General features: G+C 41.3%; 1 protein-coding gene across 2 annotated transcripts in view; it reads left to right on the top strand.

Moving 5' to 3' along the window:
• The window catches only part of SHPRH (SNF2 histone linker PHD RING helicase), a 98,674-nt gene extending 84,844 nt beyond the window's left edge, over positions 1–13,830 (top strand). Inside the window, exons 26-30 of one of the 2 annotated variants that reach the window (XM_066595944.1) lie at positions 2,804–2,896; positions 4,085–4,171; positions 5,974–6,152; positions 8,142–8,222; positions 12,763–13,830. In XM_066595944.1, coding sequence (XP_066452041.1) covers positions 2,804–2,896; positions 4,085–4,171; positions 5,974–6,152; positions 8,142–8,222; positions 12,763–12,856 — 534 coding nt within the window. In that variant the 3' untranslated portion in view covers positions 12,857–13,830. Of the gene's footprint in view, positions 1–2,803; positions 2,897–4,084; positions 4,172–5,973; positions 6,153–6,601; positions 6,722–8,141; positions 8,223–12,762 lie in introns of those variants that run through there. The other variant, XM_066595945.1, reaches the window with a different exon arrangement.
• Positions 13,831–23,974: the final 10,144 nt, after the last annotated feature.

The following is a 23,974-nucleotide window of genomic DNA, read 5'->3' as shown; positions in this document are numbered from 1 at the left end:
TTTATGATTTTACCCATAGTTATTATTTCCAGTTCCTTCAATCACGCCATGCGTTACGGCCTGGTCAGTATCTGTGCTTACGGTCCAACACCCTTTGATGAACTTTGTTGGGTGTTCTGGAGCAACGGAAGGTGTAACATCTTAGTTATATAGATAGATGCCTTCTTACTATTTACAGGAATTACCAATAAAGGGAAAAGAAGAATGGGAGAAAGATTTAGGTCAAATTAGTGGAGATGAATGGGCTGCAGTGTTGTGTATAATTCCAATGATATCCTCATCTGAAAGTCAACAAGTATGACAATTGTATTTAGTGCATAGAGTTTATCATACTCTATAAAAGTTGTTTAATGTGGGTATTAGGTTAAACTCAGACTTTTGGAGGTGTAGTATGGATGGTGCAGGTTTGATGCATATGGTCTGGGATTGTGTAAAACTACATACATTTTGGAGTGGGGAATTGGAGCCAATTAAAAAGGTTTATCTTTTGACATAGATTTTGACCCCAGAGCTTGTATACTGGGTATTTCTGATGGTGGTGATGGGCAGGCATGAAAATTGATTACTGCCCATTGGATGCAGCCTGCCACCCCCCCCCCCCCCCCCACCCGACATTAGAAGGTTTTGGTATAAGGATAAAGGAGGTTATATATGGAGAGGGGGATATGTTGAAAGATTTGGGGACGATGGTCTGCTATATAAAATTAGTAGTCAATGTTGAGTGTTGGTTGCATTTATTTAGTGAAGGAATGCTGGGGGGATATAGGGGAGGTGAGAAGGTGAAGAAAATTAGTGTTTTAACTTTTTTTTTCCTTTTTATTTTTTTTATATGTAATAATTAAAGATGAGCGAACACCAAAATGTTCGGGTTCGCGTTATTCGAAACGAACTTCCCGCGATGTTCGGGTGTTCGTTTCGAATAACGAACCCCATTGAAGTCAATGGGCGACCGGAACATTTTTGTATTTCGCCGATGCTCGCTAAGGTTTTCATGTGTGAAAATCTTGGCAATTAAAGAAAATGATGGGAACGACACAGCAAGTTCTCCTCTGCCACAGCTGTAACAGCTGTGGCAGAGAAGAACGATGTTAGCCCATTGAATTCAATGGAGCCGTCAATACAGCCGACTCCACTGAATGCAATGGGCTGCCGGCGATCGCGGGATGAATTGTCGGAAAGGGGTTAAATATATAAGCCCTTTCCTGCAATTCATCCAGAAATGTGTAAAAATAAAAAATATATATATACTCACCTGGTGCCGGCAGAAGGAGTTCAGCGCGGCAGGCTGCAGTTCTCCTGAACTGCTCTGAACAGCTGTGAGTAGTATTCAGCAGCCGGGGATTTAAAATTCCCGCCTGCTGAATAAGATGCCTCTGATTGGTCACAGCCTGACCAATCAGAGGCCAGCCCTCACTCACATGAATTCATGAATGGGTGAGTGAGGGCTGCCTCTGATTGGCTCAGGGGCAGGAGAGCTGCCCCTGAGTCAATCAGAGGCAGCCCTCACTCACCCATTCATGAATTCATGAATGGGTGTGAGTGAGGGCTGGCCTCTGATTGGTCAGGCTGTGACCAATCAGAGGCATCTTATTCAGCAGGCGGGGATTTTAAATCCCCGGCTGCTGAATACTACTCACAGCTGTTCAGAGCAGTTCAGGAGAACTGCAGCCTGCCGCGCTGAACTCCGTCTGCGGGCACCAGGTGAGTATATATATATTTTTTATTTTTACACATTTCTGGATGAATTGCAGGAAAGGGCTTATATATTTAACCCCTTTCCGACAATTCATCCCGCGATCGCCAGCAGCCCATTGCATTCAGTGGAGTCGGCTGTATTGCCGGTTCCATTGAATTCAATGGGCAAACATCGTTCTTCTCTGTCACAGCTGTTACAGCTGTGGCAGAGAAGAAGGATTTGTCTTCTATATGTTCTCAATGGGGTTGGCGCTGCTGCCGCCGGCCCCATTGAGCGCATATAGAAAAGATTTCTCAGGGAAGAAAGTTAAAGTAACCCGAACATCCGAACATCGTGTGGTGTTCGTTACGAATAACGAACATCCCGAACACCCTAATATTCGCCCGAGCATCAAGCTCGGACGAGTACGTTCGCTCATCTCTAGTAATAATAGATTTTGGTTGGTGATAAGGAAAGATATGATTGATTTAACTATAATTATGTTTAAGTGTAGTGTCTGTTTGGGGAAATTATATATATCAAACTACTAAGGACCACTTGTCTGTATGTGTGTGAGTGATTCTCATAGCTCTGCTCCCTGATGACATCATAGCTCCACCCCCTGGCACTGTTATGGCAGGTCCTAACACACTGAGAATACAACTAAGCGTTATTATCTTAGACACAACTCTGCGGTCCTGACAGAAGACACCGGCCTACTGCCACAACAGCGAACCAGTGGGCTGAAGGACCTGTGGTGATGTCACTGCTGTGGGAAGAGCCAGGCTGTGTTTGTCTTGTGTGGGAACCAAGATGGATGTAGTAGAACTGTGTGTCTGATGTGTGTGGATCATAATGGATGTACCACGTAGCACAGCTGTATGGCACATTGTGCCACCAGAAACCGAAACCCTGGTACTATAATTTTCCAATAATTATTAGTCTCTGAATCAAGCACCCAAAATCCATAAAAAAGGTCTTCTCGGACGATGATCCGTTTTAAAGAAGTTGATCAGCAAGCATGACATATGTATATAACGGGAAATTTGGTACCGATGAACGGGTGTTTTTGCTGTATTTTGAAATGAATGTGCCCTGTAACAAATCTCATTATGTTTGTTTTTCAAGGGGAGTCATTCCACAAAAGTTGAGGCAGTTGTCAGAACTCTTATGAAAATCCAATCTTTGGATCCAAGTGCAAAATCACTGGTCTTCTCAACAGTAAGTGCTCGTACTGAATTTAAGTTGAAGCAACTTTTACTAAGTGCCATGTTTTCCCCTGGTTTGGCTACAATCTGCTTTTTCCTGGGGCTCCTTTTCGTTATTTAAAGATGGCCGTTGTGATTCTTAGACTATTTAGTACACACTGAGCACTGGTGGTGCATCTGTAGCCTAAGGCATGCTCAGGTGAGCAACATTGGCCAAGTAGATACAGCAGACAGTGTCTGACTACAAGTCAGCTTCTGATCTGGAGGAACAGGAGAAAGGATGGCACAGGCAATATAACGTCCTACTGTAGCCAAGAGAGAGAAGATTAGGAGAAAGTAGGTCCAGCTTATGTCCTTGAAGGAAGTTTATGGGTGTTGCTGGAACAGCTGAGCCAATGCGAGACAGAGGTCTGATGGCCTATTTGACATTTAATGTCAGTGGTTGAACACCTTTCACTTTTCACTGAGCTGTCACTTAGAGCTTGAGCTTACGCCACAGGTATAATTTGCTTGATATTGTTCTTAATGGCATGTCTATGGCCTGGTAAAAAAAATCTTTGTCCAGATATAAAATGTTTGCACGGATTTGGGACTTGTGTAATTTCGATCCTGCCAGTGTGAGCTGCCTATGGTTGAGTGTGTGGGCTACAAGTGGATACTGTGATCCTATTTGGCATAGGATAAATTACATGTGTTAAACACTTAATTTAAATGATACTCAAGGGGTATGGTAGCCTTATCAATCAGGTATGCCTAATTATCATTTGATACATTAGAGAAGAAAATGAGAAACACTTAGGTGATGTCTCCAATCTCTCCTGTTTTATTGGTCAAATGCAAGAGGTTATATAGTGTGACAACCCCCACAAAGTCAAGAATTCAAAGTCCACAGCATGTCTGATACTTCTTTCTTAATAAAATGTTACAAAGGTGAATGATGACAAAGCTGCATGCTCAGTGTCTGAGACCCTGTTAGTAAAACCACATTATATGTCTTTTGTACACATACCTCTTGTAATGCACAGGGCACAAATGTTATGTACATGAACACTACTGCGTAACATATGATTTAATACTTTCACATGTGCTTCCCATTGTTTCCTCATCTTCCCATTTTGGTTATCCCATTAATATTTTATTGTGAACAGTAATGTCAGTCATGCAAATGTACTTTGCTTAATCATATGTGATTTCTCTCCAGTGGCAGGACGTATTGGATATTATTGCAAAAGCTCTACAAGACAATAGCATGGTGTTCTCACAGATCAATGGGATACAAAAGTTTCAGGTATTGAAAATCTCTTACCGCTTTGTAGTGAGATTGACATCCAAATCCAATCACACAATTAACAAAAGCATCAACTGAACAAAATGTGTTGGACATATATACATAGACCAATAATTTATGTATATATTTAAATATATATCTACCGTATATATTCGAGTATTGTCCGACCCGGGTATAAGCTGAGTCAATAAGTTTTACCACAAAAAAATGGTAAAACTTATTGACTCAAGTGTAAGCCAAACTATACTCTAGTATATACTGGGTAAAAAAAACCAAACCTCTATACTTACCTCCCAGCCGGCCTCTGTGTCCCCGGCTGCGGTGTGGAAAGCTGCTTCAATTTCTGTGTTCCCGGCGGCGGTGTGGCAAGCTGTGGGAATTTTCCCCCCTGTCTTTCCCCGCTGTCCTCTCTGCTCGGCTCTGTCATTCCCCGCCGTAAGCGCTGAGATTGGATCGAGCGCCGGTTGTGATTGGCCGGCGCTCGATCCAGTCACAGCACTTACTTACACAGTGCTGACGGCGGGGAATTCGAAAGCCGAGCAGGGAGATAACAGTGGGGAGAATTCTAAAGTAGCTTGCCGCATGCGAGCTGCTTTAGAATTTTCCCTGCTGTCATCTCCCTGCTTGGCTTTCAAATACCCCGCCATCAGCACTGTGTAGGTAAGTACTGTGATTAGATCGAGCGCTTGCCAATCACAGCCGGAACTCGATCATTCACAGCCAATCACGGCGTGACCACAGGAGATGACAGAGCCAAACAGAGAGGACAGCGGAGGGGGATTTTCATTTCAACTTTTCAAGAGCAATAACTTTTTTATTTTTCTCGTTGACACGGCTGCATAAGGTCTTGTTTTTTGTGTTTCAAACTTTATTTTTTATTGGTACCATTTTTGGGTGCTTATAATGTATTGTCAAACTTGTATTACTTTTTTATGAGAACAGGGAGAGAAAACAAATCAATTCTACATAGATTGTGGCATGTAAAGGGTTAACAGCAGGGGTCGCTGTCCCTATCCACCCTCTTGGATCCCGCGAGATCCACATGATGTAAGGTTTTTATATATTTATAGTATATTTTATATTTATTATATATATTTTTAAGTCCGACAACCCCTTTTAAGATGAAAGATAAGCCCTTTATTTGCCCTGCGTTTCGGAATATCCCACTTGCAGGTTGTTTTCCTTAGATCCCAGATTAGTTTTTCATTGGGATGCTTCAGAAGTCCTTGAAATGTTTCCCAAAGTCTAACTACTAGGGTTAAATTATAGTATTCAAGGAATCACTGTACCAACTGCTTTTGAAATGTCAGCATTTTTATACTGCAGATGAAGTCATTTTGTCACTGATGGATTATCATGTAAAAGGTAATTCATGAAGTACAGTTGCTATAGAAATCCCGGAAGCCTCTGTAACTTTTACTTGCAAGAGTACAAGAATGAGTGGAATGTTGTACTCCTCCATTGTTACCACAACCTCATGTTGACTATTTAACACCTTCATATAAGGTGCCCTTCACATCTGAACTGGGACCACCATTCGGAGGTTCCATCGCAGATGAGGCGCAAAATACCAGAAGAGAAAGTGCTGCTGAGCGGACACCAAAAGGACACCATCATAGTCAGTGGGGTCCGTCTGGCTTTATTCAGCCAAGGAATTTCCCTTTCCTCCTCCCTTGAGCAGAAAAACTGAACCCCCGATGCAAATGCGAAACCAGCCTAATACATGTGACATTTATTTTTACAATTACAACAAATTAAATAGCATTTTATTATTAACTTTTTTTTTTTTTCTTCTTAACCAGGAAAATCTTTCAGCATTTAAATATGATCCCAAGATCAACATTTTACTTCTTCCATTACACACCGGATCCAATGGGCTGAATATTATTGAGGCTACACATGTGTTGTTGGTAGAGCCTATTCTGAACCCAGCACATGAACTTCAAGCAATAGGTCGTGTGCACAGAATTGGGCAAGAAAAGTAAGTATTAGGGCTTTTATTCAGCATATATATAGGTTCCCCAGTTCTTGACATCATTTCATGTCTTGTACATTAAAATGGTCCTCAATGAAATACATCCCAACCTCAGTGGCCAAGAAGCATCATCTGATCGCAGCTCCTTTAGGCACATGACTGCCTCTCAGGCATCAGGGGAGCTTGAAGCATTGGCCAGCAGATTGCAGTAGCACCTTCTGAAGCAAATTACCATTAGCGTATTAAAGATTCTTTTTAATCAAGTGGCCTGTTTCTAGTAAAAAACACATTGTTCCTAATTCTTTATTATAGGCTGTACACTTCATGTTTTAGCCATCCGTTCAACATATAAGTTTTAAAACAAAAAAAGTATTAAAAGGTATTGCTCGACATACCCATAAACTATAATTGCTCAAGTTTAAAATGGCATACTTTTGACTACTTTTTACCTGCAGATGCATCTTTTTAAAGCGATGGCTTGGCTGACTACGGACAGCCCGGCTCCTGCTCTAACAGCCAGTATTGAAAAAAACTTCAGCTCCTGGTAGTTTAACCCCTTACATTCCACAATGAATAGCAGGTAAGCACATGACAGGGGGAAGGTCCTCCTTCTGTCACCCATTGGCATCCCGCTGTGTGACTGCAAGGTACCAATGGGTTCCCATGCCAGCTGGAAGCCTGACAAAGGTCCCGATGTCTGCATGTAACTCTGCCTATTAGGCCACACCTCCAGCAGAGTCAAATAGAATGAACTATATAAGTAATGCAGTGTACTATCCTAGCGATCACAACTTCAAGTTTCCCTCAGGGACTAAAAAATAATGTAAAAAAAAAGTTTGAGATTTTTAAAAAAATCAAGTTTAAGGAAAATATGCATTTTTCCCCACAAAACAATTTTTCAATGGTTAAAAAAATAAAAGAAAATTTTAAAAAAGCAGCACATAATTGGTATTACTGCGTTCATTACGACCCAAACAAGGAAAATATTTTGGTATTTATTGCACATGGTGAACGCTGTAAAAATAATTTTAAAAAAACTGACTCCAGAATTATTCTTTTTCTTTTGTTTGCCTCCCAAATAGCACAATAAAAAGCAATCCAAAAGTCACATGTACTTCAAAATGGTACCTATAAAAATACAGCTCTTCCCTCAAAAAAAAAAGACTGCACAGAGCTCCATCACCGAAAAATAGCAATGTTATTGCAATGTGTCTTATAATGTGATGAGGGCAATTCAATAGTTTTGTTTTTTTAAATCTGTTTTTATTGTGCAAAACTAGTAAAAAATAAAGACATCTAAATAAACTTGGTATCGCAGTAATCGTGCCGATCAGATAAAAAAATGATCATGTTATTTTTACCGAATGGTGAACGCCATAAGAACAAAACCCAGAAACAATGGAAGAATTTCTATCGGCTTTTTCCATTTCCCCCACCCGACCCCACCAAAAAAAAGAAAAATAATAATAATAGTTATACAATACAATGCAATACAAGTACTCCAGAGTGCTGCTATTAAAAACGACAACTTGTTCCAAAAAATACAAGCCCTCATATGGATATGTAACCAAGTTATGGCTCTTGCAATGTGACGAAGACAACCGATTGTTCTTCTAAGCAAAAAAATAGGCTGATCACTAAGGGGTTAACATATACATTTTTGTTTTTGAATGCTTAAAAAAATATGCTTAAGTCCAAAACCTTATTAAAGTGAAAGACATTACAGTGAAAAATGTACATTTTTTCTATAAAAATGGACACAATTGTACAGAAATGTGACTATATGTGTGATGTATATTCTAAAGAAATCTACGTATGCTTCTAATTGTGTACGTTACACGCTAAACGCATCATGCTGTGGGCAGACCATTAGGTTGTACTGACAGTCTTCATTTTCCATTTTGGATGTGGATCATAGATAATATTTTTATATGTAATAGAAATCCTCACAAAATGTATTTATTAAAAGTGTACATGTCGTTCCTTCATCTTTAGGGCCACAATAGTTCACCGATTTCTGATTAAAGCAACAATTGAAGAAAGAATGCAAGCGATGCTAAAAACTGTTGACCGGAGGTATTTGTTCTTCTTTATGTCACTTCATGAAACGTTGACTGTAGTTTTATTGTTTGGTTTTCTTTACGTCTAGCTGTTGGCACCTTGTTTTTCTTCTTTGGTCAATCACGTTTCGATGATCAAATGAGTTCTGATTCCCAACTACTGCAGCATCCTGTAATGGTAAGGACACATGGTCCAGTGGCACATGCGGCAGGAACTCCACCTACCCATGGTAGCCAGTGGTTGCATGATTTTACAGCAAAATCGTTCATCCATTGCCGAGTGGACATGGAGTTTTATAGTGATAAAGTAGTAATCATATACAACACGTAGAATAAAGATAACACTTAGGTCTCCCGCACATGGACGTCAGCACAAATACACTCGCAATATAGTGACATATATGCACTATGCATGGCGCACGATCTCGTGCTATAGCACCCGTATCAGCGGTTTTTACGGTACTGGTTTACGCTGCCAGGACCCCTCACACCAGCAGCTCTATGTTTCAGTAGACAAGGCAGCCTATTTAGTAGGCTAGTCAACTGACTTAGTAGCAGGGTCAGCTGACTTTATGGGCCCAGGTTTTATTGTTTAACCCAGCGAAATCGTGCAGTTGAGTGTGCGATTTCTACAATTGTGCATGTCGCATTTTTTCCCCCGCACTCACAATGTGTGCTGAAAAAAACAAGTGTGAAGGAACCCATGGAAATCAATAGGTACTATTTGCTGCGCCTTAGGCGCACAAGTTTTGTGGCCGCAGGTGTGCTCCTGTGGGAGCCCTCAATGGTGTATGTTGAATGGCATTAATATATGACACAAAAACAATGGCCGATTTTGCTGTTTATTTACATTTCCCCATCATATAAAGTTAATAAGCTAATCAATAAATTCTATGTACCCCAAATTGGTGACGAAAAACAAAAAAAAAGTTCTGGCTCTTAGAATGCAGAAACAAAACAATCCTTCATTTTTTAATGCTAAAATAGCTTTGATCCTTAAGGGGTTAATGTAAGATTTCACTAACATTTATTCAGCAAAATTCAGCTTCTTTGAAAAATATCTGCAGTTTGGAAATAAAACACACAGTGGGGCAGATTTACTGATACTGTCTAATAATTCCACAGTAGACAGTCCTAAGGTACATGGGTTTATCACAGTGACTGCTGGATAATGAATCTGGTACATCTTTAGACTAGACCAGTGGTGGCAAACCTATGGCAGGTTGCCAGAGGCGGCACACAGAGCCCTCCCTGCTGGCACGAGTCACCATTGGCCACTCACCACATAAGTAAATGCCTGCAGGGGCCTTGGCTCCCCTACAGGCATTCACTCATCAGCGCGCTGCTATCTGCACCGATCCCGGCGCACACTGTGACGTCAGTGTGCAGCTGGGATCCTCCTCCCCCATCCCCCAACGTCTCCTACTTGGTTCCGCGAGATTAGAGGGAGGAGGCATCTGGCAGCACACTGACGTCAGTATGCACCAGCGATCAGACAGAAGAGGAGCGGCGCTTCCACGAGGAGGAGGGGTAAGTATGTGGGTCTCGGGGGTGGGGGGGCATTATTACTGCTCGGGGACCGCTGGTGGTGTGGAGGGTGCATTATTACTGCTGGGGGACAGCTGGTGGCGTCGGGGGTGCATTATTACTGCTGGGGGGGACCGCTGGGGTTCATTAATATCGCTGGGGGGGTGTCACTATTATTACTGCTGGGGGGTGTCACTATTATTACTGCTGGGGACCGCTGGGGGATGTCACTGTTGTTACTGCTGGGGGGTGTCACTATTATTACTGCTGGGGGGCTGCCACTATTATTACTGCTGGGGGTCCGCTGGGGGGGTGGCACTATTATTATTGCTGGGGGGGTGTCACTTATTACTGCTGGGTGGGTGTCACTATTATTACTGCTGGGGGTTGTCACTATTATTACTGCTGGGGGACCGCTGGGGGGTGTCACTATTATTATTGTTGGGGAACCGCTGGGGGGGCTCACTATTATTACTGCTTGGTGGCCGCTGGGGGGTGTCACTATCATTACTGCTGGGGGGTGTCCATATCATTACTGCTGGGGGGTGTCACTATTATTACTGCTGGGGGGCCGCTCCGGGGGGGGTGTCACTAATATTACTGCTAGGGGGGTCACTATTATATTGGGGACCGCTGTGTGATGTCACTACTGGGGGGTCACTATTATCGCTGGGGGGGGTCACTATTACCGCTGGGGTATGTTTACATGTGGCAGAAATGGGCAGGACTGTTTCAAAATAGACAGCGTGCAAATTTTGACTGCTTTTTCGATGCAGAAATGCTGCAGAATTTTCCACAGAAATTTCCGCTGCGGCCATTCTGCAGCATTTCCGTATCCAAAAAGAAGTTAAAATATGCTCCCTGTCTATTTTGAAGCGGACCTGTCCTTTTTAGAACGACAGGGGTAAAATCATATGTCGTGATAAGCCCCGCCCCCAGACGTGTTGGCAGTTTGCAGTAAATAAGTGGGTTTTGGGTTGCAGTTTGGGCACTCGGTCTCTTAAAGGTTCGCCATCACTGGACTAGACTCTAGTCTAACTTTATACCACATCTATTAGTTGTCTTAGTTTACACAAGATTTTACATCAAAATTTTGCCACAATTTTTGGCGCACAGTGTCACATTTAGGCCATGCCCTTTTTCAAAAAACTACACCACTGTTGTTGGATGCTTCAGTTCGCATCAGAAAACTGGCTAATTTTCAGTAGTAAATCTGCTCCTGTATGTTAGAAAGTTGCATAACTCGTCTCTTTACAGTGCACAATGGTGCTCTTACACAGGACAATTTGTTGGGCCATGGATGCCAGACAAGTCGTCACAATGATTATCGTTCCTGAGGGGCGGCCTAATAACTATGTAAAGATATATCAGGAGACAATACAGAGATCTCTCCGTTCATCTATTTATACCCAGGACTGTAATAAGGGGGCGTCCTAATAACTATGGAAAGATATATCAGGAGACAATACAGAGATTTCTCCCATCATCTATTTATACCCAGGACTGTAACAAGTGGGCGCTCTAATAACCATATATAAATATATCAGGGCGCCACGTAAGGGCCACCCCCCTTCTTGTGAGGTTACCTATCCCTGATAACTCCCCCCACCCCCCTTTTATTTTCATCATTATATATTTTTTGTTATATATTTTTTTTTCTTCTCTTTTTCTCTCTCTCCCCCCTTTCACCCATACTATCCCCTTTCCCATCTGCTTGTATTCTAGGTCTGTACGCTCCCGTGTTTTTTCTTTTCGGTGCTTTTTCTTCTCTTTTTTTGTGGTCTTAACTATTCAAAATCTGTGGTGTTTTTGTTTTCGTTTTCCCTTTCTTGTTTTTTTTTTTTCTTTTGTTTATAAGGGCTAAGCATATTGGCGGGTCCGGTTATGGAAAGACCCACGTCAAATCTATAACTAATGATGGGGCGCCAGCTAGGCACCGAGCATTTGTGAGCCTCAATAGATTTTGGTATGACCGAACAGTTTTATAGCTCTTAGTTTAATGAAGCAGTCCTGCGAGACAAGCTACTTGTTATGTCTGTACTGTTATTTTTATGTAAAGAATTTCTACAAAAGTCCTAATAAAAACATATTAAACATAAATATATCAGGGGACAATACAGAGATCTCTCCTATCATGTATTTATACCCAGGACTGTAACAGGGGGGGCGCTCTGATAACTATGTATAATATATCAGGGGACAATACAGAGATCTCTGCCATAATCTATTTATACCCAGGACTGTAACAGGGGGTGCTCTGATAACTATGTATAATATATCAGGGGATAATACAGAGATCTCTGCCATCATCTATTTAACCCAGGACTATGACTGTAACAAGGGGGCATCCTCCATGTCTAGAGGAAAGAAGGTTTCTGCACCAACATAGAAGGGGGTTCTTTACTGTAAGAGCAGTGTGACTATGGAACACTCTACCTGAGGACATGGTGATGATGAATGCGATAAAAGTGTATAAGAGGGGTCTGTAAGTCTTTCTTGGGCGATACAATATTCTATGTTATATTACTGATTACTCAGAAGGGTTGGTGATCCAGGGATTATTCTCATTACCAGCTTGGAGTCAGGAAGGAATTTTTTTCCTTAAATGAGGAAAATTGGCTTGTACATCATTGGGGTTTTTTGTCTTCCTCTGGATCAACATTTGGGGGCTAATAGGCTGAACCGGATGGACATATGTCTTTTTTCAGCCTAACATACTATGTTACTATGTATGTTAAACAGGAACGAGCATCACTAATGAATGGAGGAGTGGGGCTACAGATTGTTCCAGTCCACCCAATTCCTTTCACAGTAAGCAGGCAGTCGTTCATAAGTGAACGACTGTCCGTTTTCATGGAACAATACAGCACCCAGTTTTCTGCATGCAGAAACTGATCGACGAACGAGAAGTGATTGTGGGAATCCGAACGATAATCGTTCCGGGTAAAAGCACCTTAAGCTTTATCTACAGGACACCAGCCAATAATTGTAACCAAAATGTATTAATCACATTTTTATTTGGTTTTCAGTCACACAAGTACATCAATGAAACAGTCTGAAGCTTCCGTCCTGACAGTAGCCGACCTCGCCGACCTGTTTACAGAGGAGAGAGAACTTGAATAACTGGATCTGCCACCAAGAGGCATTCCTTGAAAAGAGCACCTTTAGCATCTCCCCCTTTAGTTTGCACTTAAGGACCACCAGGGATTGTGGGTATAAGACTAAGTGCTGTACCGTCTTCTCTGCAGAAATACTTTTCTTACATTTGTACTGGTGAGACGTTATAAGAACACACTTCATCGTTTAGCAATATTTTCTATTTTGTGGACTGATTTGTAAGTTTGCATTGCAGGTATTAAGCTAAAACTTGCTTATCATGTAATTGTTACTTATAGGGCTCTATGCTCTTTAATGAAATCTTCCATGTCCGTTTCGATAAAGCCAAGGATGCAAAAAGGAAGGAGATCAGTTTTAACAAAGTGATATGAAATCAAAAATGTATCCTCATTCACATGGTAATCAATGACTTAAGAACAATGTAATGAATTAGGACAATGAATTAGATATAAACTGTTAACTTCTGATCTACAGGGTGGCCCAAAATCTTATATATATCTATAAAAATCTAAGTATTATACCTCTTAGCCTGATGTGGTATGGTTTGTTAGCAAAGAACTCTGTTCAAAGCAACTAATCACAGCACAGCTTTTATTTTAGCTCAGCAATGGAAGAAATGAAAGCTGTGCTGAAAATTCTTTTAGTAAACTTTCATAAGAATGCCGGGCTAATTTTCCGTGGGCAACTCTGTACAACAAACAACTTGCCTGACATCAACTACATGCAGGCAAGGGGCGCAAAGCTACCTCTCTCAATCCCACACACAACGTACATTATAAAATGTACATTTTTCATCAATCATCTGCCGAGGTTCATTGTGGAAATCGTGGTACGTCCTCAAATGTATAATAGCAAAGAGGGGTGCCAAGCTGCGAAGCAAATGAGATAGTGAAGAGCCAATGAAAGCGAAGAATGGAGAGTTGTAAGGCCAAAGCAAGTGGCTTCTGGATATACAGTGGGGGAAAAAAGGATTTAGTCAGATACCAATTGTACAAGTTCTCCCACTTAAAAAGATAAGAGAGGCCTGTAATTGACATCATAGGTAGACCTCAACTATGAGAGACAACATGGGAAAACACATTCGGAAAATCACATTGCCTGATTTTTAACAAATTTATTTGCAAATTATGGTGGAAAATAAGTATTTGGTCACCTACAAACAAGCAAGATTTCTGAGTCTCACAGACCTGTAACTTCTTCTTTAAGAGGCTCCTCTGTCCTCCACTCATTACCTGTAGTAATGGCACCTGTTTGAACTTGTTATCAGTATAAAAGACACCTGTCCACAACCTCAAGCAGTCACACTCCAAACTCCACTATGGTGAAGACCAAAGAGCCGTCGAAGGACACCAGAAACAAAATTGTAGCCCTGCACCAGACTGTGAAGACTGAATCTGCAATAGGCAAGTGGCTTGGTGTAAAGAAATCAACTATGGGAGCAATAATTAGAAAATGGAAGAGATACAAGACCACTGATAATCTCCCTCGATCTGGGGCTCCACACAAGATCTCACCCCGTGGGGTCAAAATGATCACAAGAACAGTGAGCAAAAATCCCAGAACCACGCGGGGGAACCTAGTGAATGACCTGCAGAGAGCTGGGACCAACGTAACAAAGGCTACCATCAGTAACACACTATGCCACCAGGGACTCAGATCTTGCAAAGCCAGACGTGTCCCCCTGCTTAAACCAGTACATGTCAGGGGCCGACTGAAGTTTGCTAGAGAGCATTTGGATGATCCAGAAGAGTATTGGGAGAATGTCATATGGTCAAATGAAACCAAAGTAGAACTGTTTGGCAGAAACATAACTCATCGTGTTTGGCGAAGAAAGAATGCTGAGTTGCATCCAAAGAACACAATACCTACTGTGAAACATGGGTGTGGCAACATCATGCTTTGGGGCTATTTCTCTGCAAAGGGACCAGGACGACTGATCCGTACACATGAAAGAATGAAAGGGGCCATGTATCGTGAGATTTTGAGTGCAAGCCTCCTTCCATCAGCAAGGGCACTGAAGATGAAACGTGGCTGGGTCTTTCAGCATGACAATGATCCCAAGCACACCGCCAGGGCAACGAAGGAGTGGCTTCGTAAGAAGCATTTCAAGGTCCTGGAGTGGCCTAGCCAGTCTCCAGATCTCAACCCTATAGAAAACCTTTGGAGAGAGTTGAAAGTCCGTGTTGCCCAGCGACAGCCCCAAAACATCACTGCTCTTAAGGAGATCTGCATGGAGGAATGGGCCAACATATCAGCAACAGCGTGTGCCAACCTTGTGAGGACTTACAGAAAACGTTTGACCTCTGTCATTGCCAATAAAGGATATATAACAAAGTATTGAGATGAACTTTTGTTATTGACCAAATACTTATTTTCCATCATAATTTGCAAAAAAATTAGTTAAAAATCAGACAATGTGATTTTCTGGATGTGTTTTCTCATGTTGTCTCTCATAGTTGAGGTCTACCTATGATGTTAATTACAGGCCTCTCTCCTCTTTTTAAGTGGGAGAACTTGTACAATTGGTATCTGACTAAATACTTTTTCCCCACTGTGTATCAGTTGGATATCACACAACTGAAAGAAGCAGTGCAAAACCGAAAAACATGGAAAGAGGAGGCATTTAGGGTCGCCCAGGGTCGTGAACGACTAAACGGCTGGCAACAGCAACAATATTTCAGTTGATGTTTGTGAAGCTGTTAGGAACCACATAAGTGTTTCAAATTTTTGTGTAAGCTTTGAGAAACGATTTCCTGCAGGGGGCATCACATGCACAACGAGTTTGGAACAGAAAGTGCGGGGCGTGCATTTATTCTCATTCATCTACAATTACACGTAGGTTAAACACTGTATGGCCACAGAGTTTGGGAACCGTAGACGGTCCCTCATAACAATCAAGGGTGTGAACCAGAAGTTTGATGCAATAGGGATCCTGCAGTATGTGAAAGGTGCAGGCAGCACAATGCTAAAGATCTATATAATTGTGGGCCACCCTGTATAGCATCTTTAAAGCTTATGTTTGTGCATCAATAACATGCTTAAATTTACACAAGATCAGTTGTTAGAGATTTAAAGCAAAGTTCCATCATCAGACCCACATTAAGATGTTCATTAGGGAGTTACATAAATAGCAATTTACTAAGAAAAGGTTGTTTTTACAATCATTTCCTTTTAGCTGTAGCAATTTTCAAGGACAATGTGGAACTGTAACGTGTCCGAATTTACTTTAGATATACACATTTAATGCCGGTTTCTGTCTAAAATCCATTGACGCAATATAGGATGCCAGCTGCCATATATATGTATGCAGCATTTTTTAAACCCTTTAACGTACCGTTACGTCATAGAGCGGCTGCTTATGTATGAAGAGAGGTTGCGTGGCAACCTCTCTTCATACAGTGCGGGCGTCAGCTGTTTATAACAGCTGACACCGCGGGCAATAGCCACTATCGGCCGTTCAGCCGATCGCGGTTATAAACCATTTAAATGCCGCTGTAAATGCTGGCAGCAGCATTTAAATCCCCCGAACGATGTTCAGGGGTCCTGCACGCCCCTCCCCCCCCCCGCGGTGAGATCGGGGGAGCCATGCAGGTGTCATGGCAGCCGAGGGCCTAATGAAAGGCCCCAGGGCTGCCTTACCAGACTGCCTATCAAGCCATCCCCGTGGGGTGGCTTGATAGACTGCCTGTTAAATTGCAGTATGATGTAATCCTGTAGCATTACGTAACACTGCAGGAGCGATGAAAGCATCGCATGTTAAAGTCAAGTAAAGTTAAAAAAAATCAATAAACTTTTTTTAATTGTAAAAAAAAAAAGTTATAAAAGTTTAAATCACCCCCCTTTTGCCATATCTATTATTAAAAAATCTAAATCATAAAATAAAAATATGTATTTGGTATCGCCGCGTCCGTAAAAGTCCAATCTATCAAAGTAGTGCATTATTTTTCCTGCATGGTGAACGTCGTCCGTAAAAAAAAATAAAGAACAGCAGAAATGCACTTTTTTAGTTACCCTGTCTCCAAGAAAAAACGCAATAAAAAGAGATCAAAATGTCGTAAGTATTCCAAATTGATACTATTGGAAACTACAGGACATCCCGCAAAAAATGACCCCTCGCTCAACTACATCGACGGAAAAATAAAAAAGTTATTGTGCACACAAAATGACGGTAGAAAATAATTGAAAAAAATTAAATGTCTCTGAAAAAAAAAAGAGTAGTATAGTAAGAAAAAACCTATACAAGTTTGGTATCGTAGTAATCATACCGACCCATAGAATAAAGTTATCATGTCGCTTTTGTTGCAGTTTGTGCGCTGTAGAAGCATGACGCACTAAAAGATGGCGAAATGTTGGGTTTTTTTTCATTGTACTCCACTTAGAATTTTTTTTAAGTTTTTCAGTACATTATATGGTATTTTAAATAGCACCATTGAAAAATACAACTTGTCCCACAAAAAACAAGCCCTCATACAGCGACGTCGATGGATAAATAAAGGAGTTACGATTTTTTTGAAGGGGGGAGGAAAAAACGAAAATGGAAAAACAAAAAGGGGTCGCGTCATTAAGGGGTTAAGGAATTCTTGATTGATGGGGGGTCAGAAGGGCATTCAAACCCGTTTTCTCCAGAACCTCATCAAAATGTTTTATTACAGTAAGTTTCAAAGAACACCTTACTTACCTTCTGCCTACCCTGGCAGCCTTATATTATTCTCTAGTCTGTGATGAATGTAAGCAAATAGTGGAGCCTCTGTTGCCACAACCAGTTTGTCGCTGATTAATCATGAGTCTAAAGATGGCCCTACACATAAGATGAATAGCCATCAATTTCAGAGAGACCGTCCTACTGACTAATGTGTATAGGGTTTCCCAACTCCTTCTCTAGCGGCAAATGTCAGTGAAGAAGGGTCTATATTAGATTTCAATATGCCTGATCCTTTGTTCTCATAGGAGATAAGCAGCCATACGGTGACTACCAAAAATCAATTTTTTTTTCGTTTGTTTTTATCCGATATATATATTACCCACAAGGCAAACACTGCAAGAGAAGGGAGGTAAAAAAAAGACATTCCAATTACCTGCTCAAATCTAGGTACATGCAACAAGTATTGAGGTTTAACCCCTTAGTGACGGCGCTATCGTCTTTCTACGTCCTGCTGACGCAGGACGTGTATGGAGGGAGATAGCGCCGCTATCTCCATTCATACAGCGTGGGCGTCAGCTGTTTATTGCAGCTGACACCCGCGGGCAATAACCGCTTTCGGCCGATCGCGGCTATTAACCCTTCAATGGAGCCGTGCAGGTGTCATGGCAGCCGGGGGCCTAATGAAAGGCCCCAGGGCTGCCTTAACACATTGCCTATCAAGCCATCCCCGTGGGGTGGCTTCATAGGCTGCCTGTGAAATAGCAGTATGACGTAATGTTATAGCATTACGTCATATTGCAGGAGCGATCAAAGCATTGCATGTTAAAGTCCCCCAGGGGGAATTCAAAGTAAAGTAAAAAAAAAATCAATAAAGTTTTTTTTAATGGTAGAAAAAACAGTTATAAAAGTTTAAATCACCCCCCTTTTGCCATATCCATTATTAAAATATTAAAAAATCTAAATCAAAAAATAAAAATATGGTTTTGGTATCACCGCGTCCGTAAAAGTCAGATCTATCAAAGTAGTGCATTATTTTTTCTGCATGGTGAACGTCGTCCGGAAAAAAAATAAAGAACGCCAGAAATACACTTTTTTTGTTACCCTGTCTCCCAGAAAAAACGCAATAAAAAGCGTTCAAAAAGTCGTGTGTATTCCAAATTGATACTATCGGAAACTACAGAACATCCCGCAAAAAATGAGCCCTTGCTCAACTACATCGACGAAAAAATTAAAAAGTTATTGTGCGCACAATATGACCGCAGAAAATAATTGAAAAAAATTAAATATCTTAAAAAAAAAAGGAAGTACTACAGCAAAAACAATACTATATAAGTTTGGTATCGTAGTAATCGTACTGACCCATAGAATAAAAATATCAGGTCGTTTTTGTTGCAGTTTGTGCGCCGTAGAAACAGGACGCACCGAAAGATGGTGGAATGTCGTTTTTTTATCCATTTCTCTCCGCTTAGAATTTTTTAAAAGTTTTTCAGTACATTATATGGTACAATAAATAGTGCCATTGAAAAATACAACTCATCACACAAAAAACAAACCCTCATACAGCGACGTCGATGGATAAATAAAGGAGCTACGATTTTTTAAAAGGGAGTAGGAAAAAACAAAAATGGAAAAAAGCAAAAAAGCTCCGTCACTAAGGGGTTAAACAATAACTGCACTTTTTTAACACTTTTGAGATGTAAGAGCATGTCAAAAGTTTTGATCAGCGGAGGTTTGGGTGCAGAGATCCCCGCTGATCATTGAAACGACGGGGTTGTGTGCCTTCAGTTGTCTTTATTGCTTGTTGGCACCTTTTGGCAGCTGAAGATGAATGCATATATTTGTATAGACGTCTTATGTGTCCATCTTCGGCAGCCCAGAGGAGCCAAAATGCAGCAAAGACAGCTAAAGGGGCTATAACACCAGTGAGCGCCGCAGCCCCTTCTTTTCAGCAATCAACAAGGGTCTCAACTCCCGGGCCCTCACTGATCAAAACTTTTGACGTATCACTCTGATATGTCAAAAGTTTTTAAAAAGTATTGTTACTCTTTAAAATTGTAGGCAGGTGAGTTGGTATCAATTAGACCAAGCTCCAGGGCCAAACCTGATGACCATAAATTATTTCAGCAGCCTTTCCATTTTCAATGTTGTCTTCTCTAAAGGCCCCATAAACATTAGTGTTGAGTTGTCTGAACCCACCACTTACAGTGGAGCTGAACAAATTTCTGTGTATGGAGCCCCTCAACGCCTGACCTTGTTTTCCTTGGGAGATTAGCTGTCTGACTGCAACTTACCTCCCTAAACACTTGAACACTTTGCGGAATCGAACGTTCATGTGTATCAGGAGCCGATTGTAACTAGGCCAATAGCTGTTGAAGGTGTATAGGCAATTTAACCCCTTTGCTTCATTACAGTTATGGCTATTTAAGCCGTCGTCATTGAAAGTCCCCAATTTCATAAGTGACTTCTAAAATATGTTGGTCATTAAATGCTACTTTTACATAAGCGGTCAAGTGAAATATTTTGCACTATATTACTCACAAAATGAATTACAACAAAGTCCACGATTAACACCTGCGTTGTGTGTTCTTTTAGAATTTGCTATATTCTGTTCAAAGGGAGTGGACACCTTTTAAATATCTTCTACTGTATCATTAAGACACGTGAAGTGTTATCACAGCAAACAATTGTGGCGGTCTATCAGACCCCATTGGCATAACTTTCCATATGCGTAACTGGCTGTCATTACAGTTCATTTGATTTCAATGACAGAACCATCAGCCCCACTTATAGAAGTGGAAATCTACTGAGCCAAAGCTTTTACATAATCCTATGCCATGTCTAAGTGACACATCCGAAGATATTTAAAGGAGTATTCCAGGCATTTATTGATGACCTATCCTCAGAATAGGTCATCAACAGTTAATCGGTGGGGAACTGCCGCTCGGGATTCTCACCGATCAATTGATCCTCCAGCCCGCTGTCAGTGCATCAAGATCAGACGTCTGCATCAGTGATCATGGCCAGAAGAATGATAGATGGCTTCACTCCCATGGATGCCTTTTATTACATGTTCAGCTCTGACCATGGTGAAAGTGCAATACAAGGAATCACTCCCATTGATTTCAGTGGGAGTGAAGCGTCTATTACACTTCCATCCCTGATAACCAATGCCCCACCGCACTGGCAGTGGCCTGATTGGCGGGGATCCAGAGTGGCGGGTCCCGATAATCAACTTTTGATGACCTAATAAATGCCGGAATGCCCATAACACATAACAATAGCTTTATATGAAATATTTTTATAATCATCTTCACTCTTCCTGGTTTGTATTGCTGCAATAGTTACATGCTTGATGACTGTGCTGAAAAATGCTACAGAGAGACCGGAGCGCAGGAAGAAACATAAACGGCACTTTGCAACTACTGCTGTCAAGGAAAGTTCTAGAACTTTCTAGATCTTACAGTATGCTCCGTTCCTTCGGGTAGCATCTGCTCTGGTTGCTTTGCTTCCATGGACATTGCCTCTACAGTGTTGTACATGTTTATTACTAATTTCTTGTCTTTCAATCTGCACATTTATGATTTGTATAACTTTATAAATGTTATTGAGGGTGGAAAAGAGCAATCCACCATGTTTAATATCTGATTTGTGAGCTCTTGGATTGTAACCGTTATTGGAAATTTGCGCACAGCCTGTTTAAGAATATTTGTGTATAGTTTGAACTTGTATTACGTCACGGTATATAATATAAATGGGCAATAATTACTTAAATCACTTCTTTAATCCTTTTTAAACATGTGGTGCCTTTTTTTATAGTATGGCCGGGTTAACTAGAGATGCATAGGAAAGAAAATCAAACTGGTATTGAATGCTTGCTAGGGGGCGCTGACACCTTACGTATGCAGTGAGTCAGTACAGTCTTTCATCAGTGTGTGCGACACAGATACTTAGTAGTGAGTGGAAATGCTTTATTAATTTATGGGACTTGTAAAACTCATGTTAGACTTTGTTAACCTTAGGCGTCCTTCACACGAGCGTGTCGTGACAATGTATCACACTGTGTCAATCTGGTATAGGCTCCCATGATTCTGCTCACACATATTTAGCGAAATACGCATGCAAAAATTATATATAATGTTCTATATTGATGCGTATTACACACGCATACACACCAAAATAGTGCATGGCAATGGTAGCACACAGCATGTACGCATGTCACTGTGTACTTGCCGCGGGCCACAAGCATGGCTCTCGTGGACAGCGTGCAGCGAATCATGCACATAGGAGACGATGGACGACCTGCAAAGCTACCAGAGGATCCGGACTGGTAAGTAATGTCCTCATGGTGGGATCTCGCGGCGGGGCTCCCGCCCACGAAAATCAACCTGCCCGTGGACATAAGGCCTAAGTCTGAGAACCCATTTAAAGGGAAAAGAATGGGGGCTTAGTGGCTGCACTGTTGTCTTGCATCACTGGAGTCCATGGTTTGAATCTAGCTAGGGACCACATTGTATGTGCTCCATGTGTTTGCATGGGTTTCTTCTGAGTACTCCAATTTACTCCTTCACTCCAAAAAAGCATCTTGGGAGGGTAGTTTCTGACCACAAAAACTAACCTTAGGCCACTTTCACACAGTATTCGGTCACTATTTTGCATCAGCACTTGTAAGGCTCTTCTAGACAAGCTGATTCTCGTTTGCATGAGTGAGTGACATCATCACCAGCTCGTTGTCTTTGTTTAGACAAGCAGATTCATTGCTCACTCATTCAGCGAGAATTATACAGTATCATTCAGTGTTTCATATTAGTGAATGAAAAGGACTGAATAAGCACTATTTAAAAGAAAAGAGAAGTGAGTGATCGACCGATGATTTTTATACATAAAATGAACAAAGAGCTGGAAGCAATCGATTCTCGTTTGTTGTTCAATCATTGGCTCGCTTTTTGACTGAACGATATCATTCACTTTTGGTCGTTTGAAAAAAATTTTGAACGAAAATTAGTCAGTCTAAGGGTGACTACCCACTACAGTTTTTTGTTCACTGCAAAATTCGCAGCGTTTTTTTTCTGCAGGGGTCTATGGGACTTGTAATGTTAAAATCGCAATCGCGCAAAATCACAATTTACCGCAAAATCGTGATTTTGCGCGCTTGCGATTTTAACATTACAAGTCCCATAGACCCCTGCAGAAATAAAAATGCTGTGAATTTCGCATTGAAAAAAAACTGTAGTGGGTAGTGACCCTAAAAGTAGCATTAGGCTGAATCTAGGAGTGGAACAAAATAGTATAATGAAAAGAGTTTCATGTCTTCTGTGTTTTAGGGCCCATTTCTGGTTTTGGCTTACAAATACGGATCAAAATACTGCCGTGTGTAGGTGCAGAAAAAATAAAATTAGATTGTGAACACCATCAGGGACATCGACTGGCCTGACTGACTGCAGTCTATGTGTACACTGTTGTCGAATACACCAGCACTATTTAATCTACTAATATAAAGTAAAGAAAAGAGTTGTCAAACATATGGATGGGAGAGGAAAAATGTACAAAATCATCTATTTGTCATTCTGCACAGATTTCTACGACGTTCTGAAACCATGTAGAATTAGAAGTGATAGGGGTTAGATGAGTGGGATGTAAACTTGATTGTCTTTCTTGTAGTCAAAGCAGTAGGAAAAAAGCTGATAGATACAAAGTTTGCTCATTCGTTGGCTAATATAGGACATATTCACACACTGAAGATCGAGCAAACAAACATTCATACTTCGTACAAATGTTCACGCTTGATCGTTAGCCCATGTGAAGAGGCCCTCAGCCCTGTTTTCAAAAACATCACATGGGAGAGTGATGAAAATCTATCCCAATTCTATCCGTTCAGCTGTGTCCGACTCTTGGTTGCTCCCTAGGCCAGTGCTCTCCATGCTTCTCTATTCTTTGCAAATGTGGAAGATGGAAAAATACCTCTGCGGCGCCACCTATTGGATACAAGCATTCCTGCAAATCATTCTCCGACATACAGGTCTATGTAACAATGATTGGGAATTGAAAACCAAGCCAATATCCATACACAGACTGCTGTTTCTGAGATTTTGCCCCTTATCAGTGTGCAGTAGGATTTTGGCTTGGCTAGTGGGAGGCCAAAAGATGTGGGTTGGGAGGGATATCGTCACTCCTTAAAGAGAGCACCTAGGTCAGTGAGGAGACTTATAAGGCCATGCATGCTCCTCCGGGAAAATATCAAAGGGTATCATCCACATATAGGGATCAGGTTGCTGCAAAACCCACTCTTTGCATCGGCAGAGTAGTCACCGACTGGTGGAGCAAACAGGTGAATAAAGTAAACCAAGTCGGTTCAGTACCAAAGAAGCCAAGTTGTAATAAGCTCAAAACAGGAACAGAACTGAGTATACCACACAAGCCACAGAACAAAATGCAAAAAGTAGTCAATCAATCGAGAGTTAAAACAGTTCAGGCAGGAGTTGGTT

Source organism: Eleutherodactylus coqui, chromosome 3 (genome assembly GCF_035609145.1).
Source record: "Eleutherodactylus coqui strain aEleCoq1 chromosome 3, aEleCoq1.hap1, whole genome shotgun sequence".
NCBI classification, from domain to species: Eukaryota; Metazoa; Chordata; class Amphibia; order Anura; family Eleutherodactylidae; genus Eleutherodactylus; species Eleutherodactylus coqui.
The sequence above is the reverse complement of the archived record's forward strand: the minus strand, read 5'-3'. Positions and strand labels throughout refer to the sequence as shown.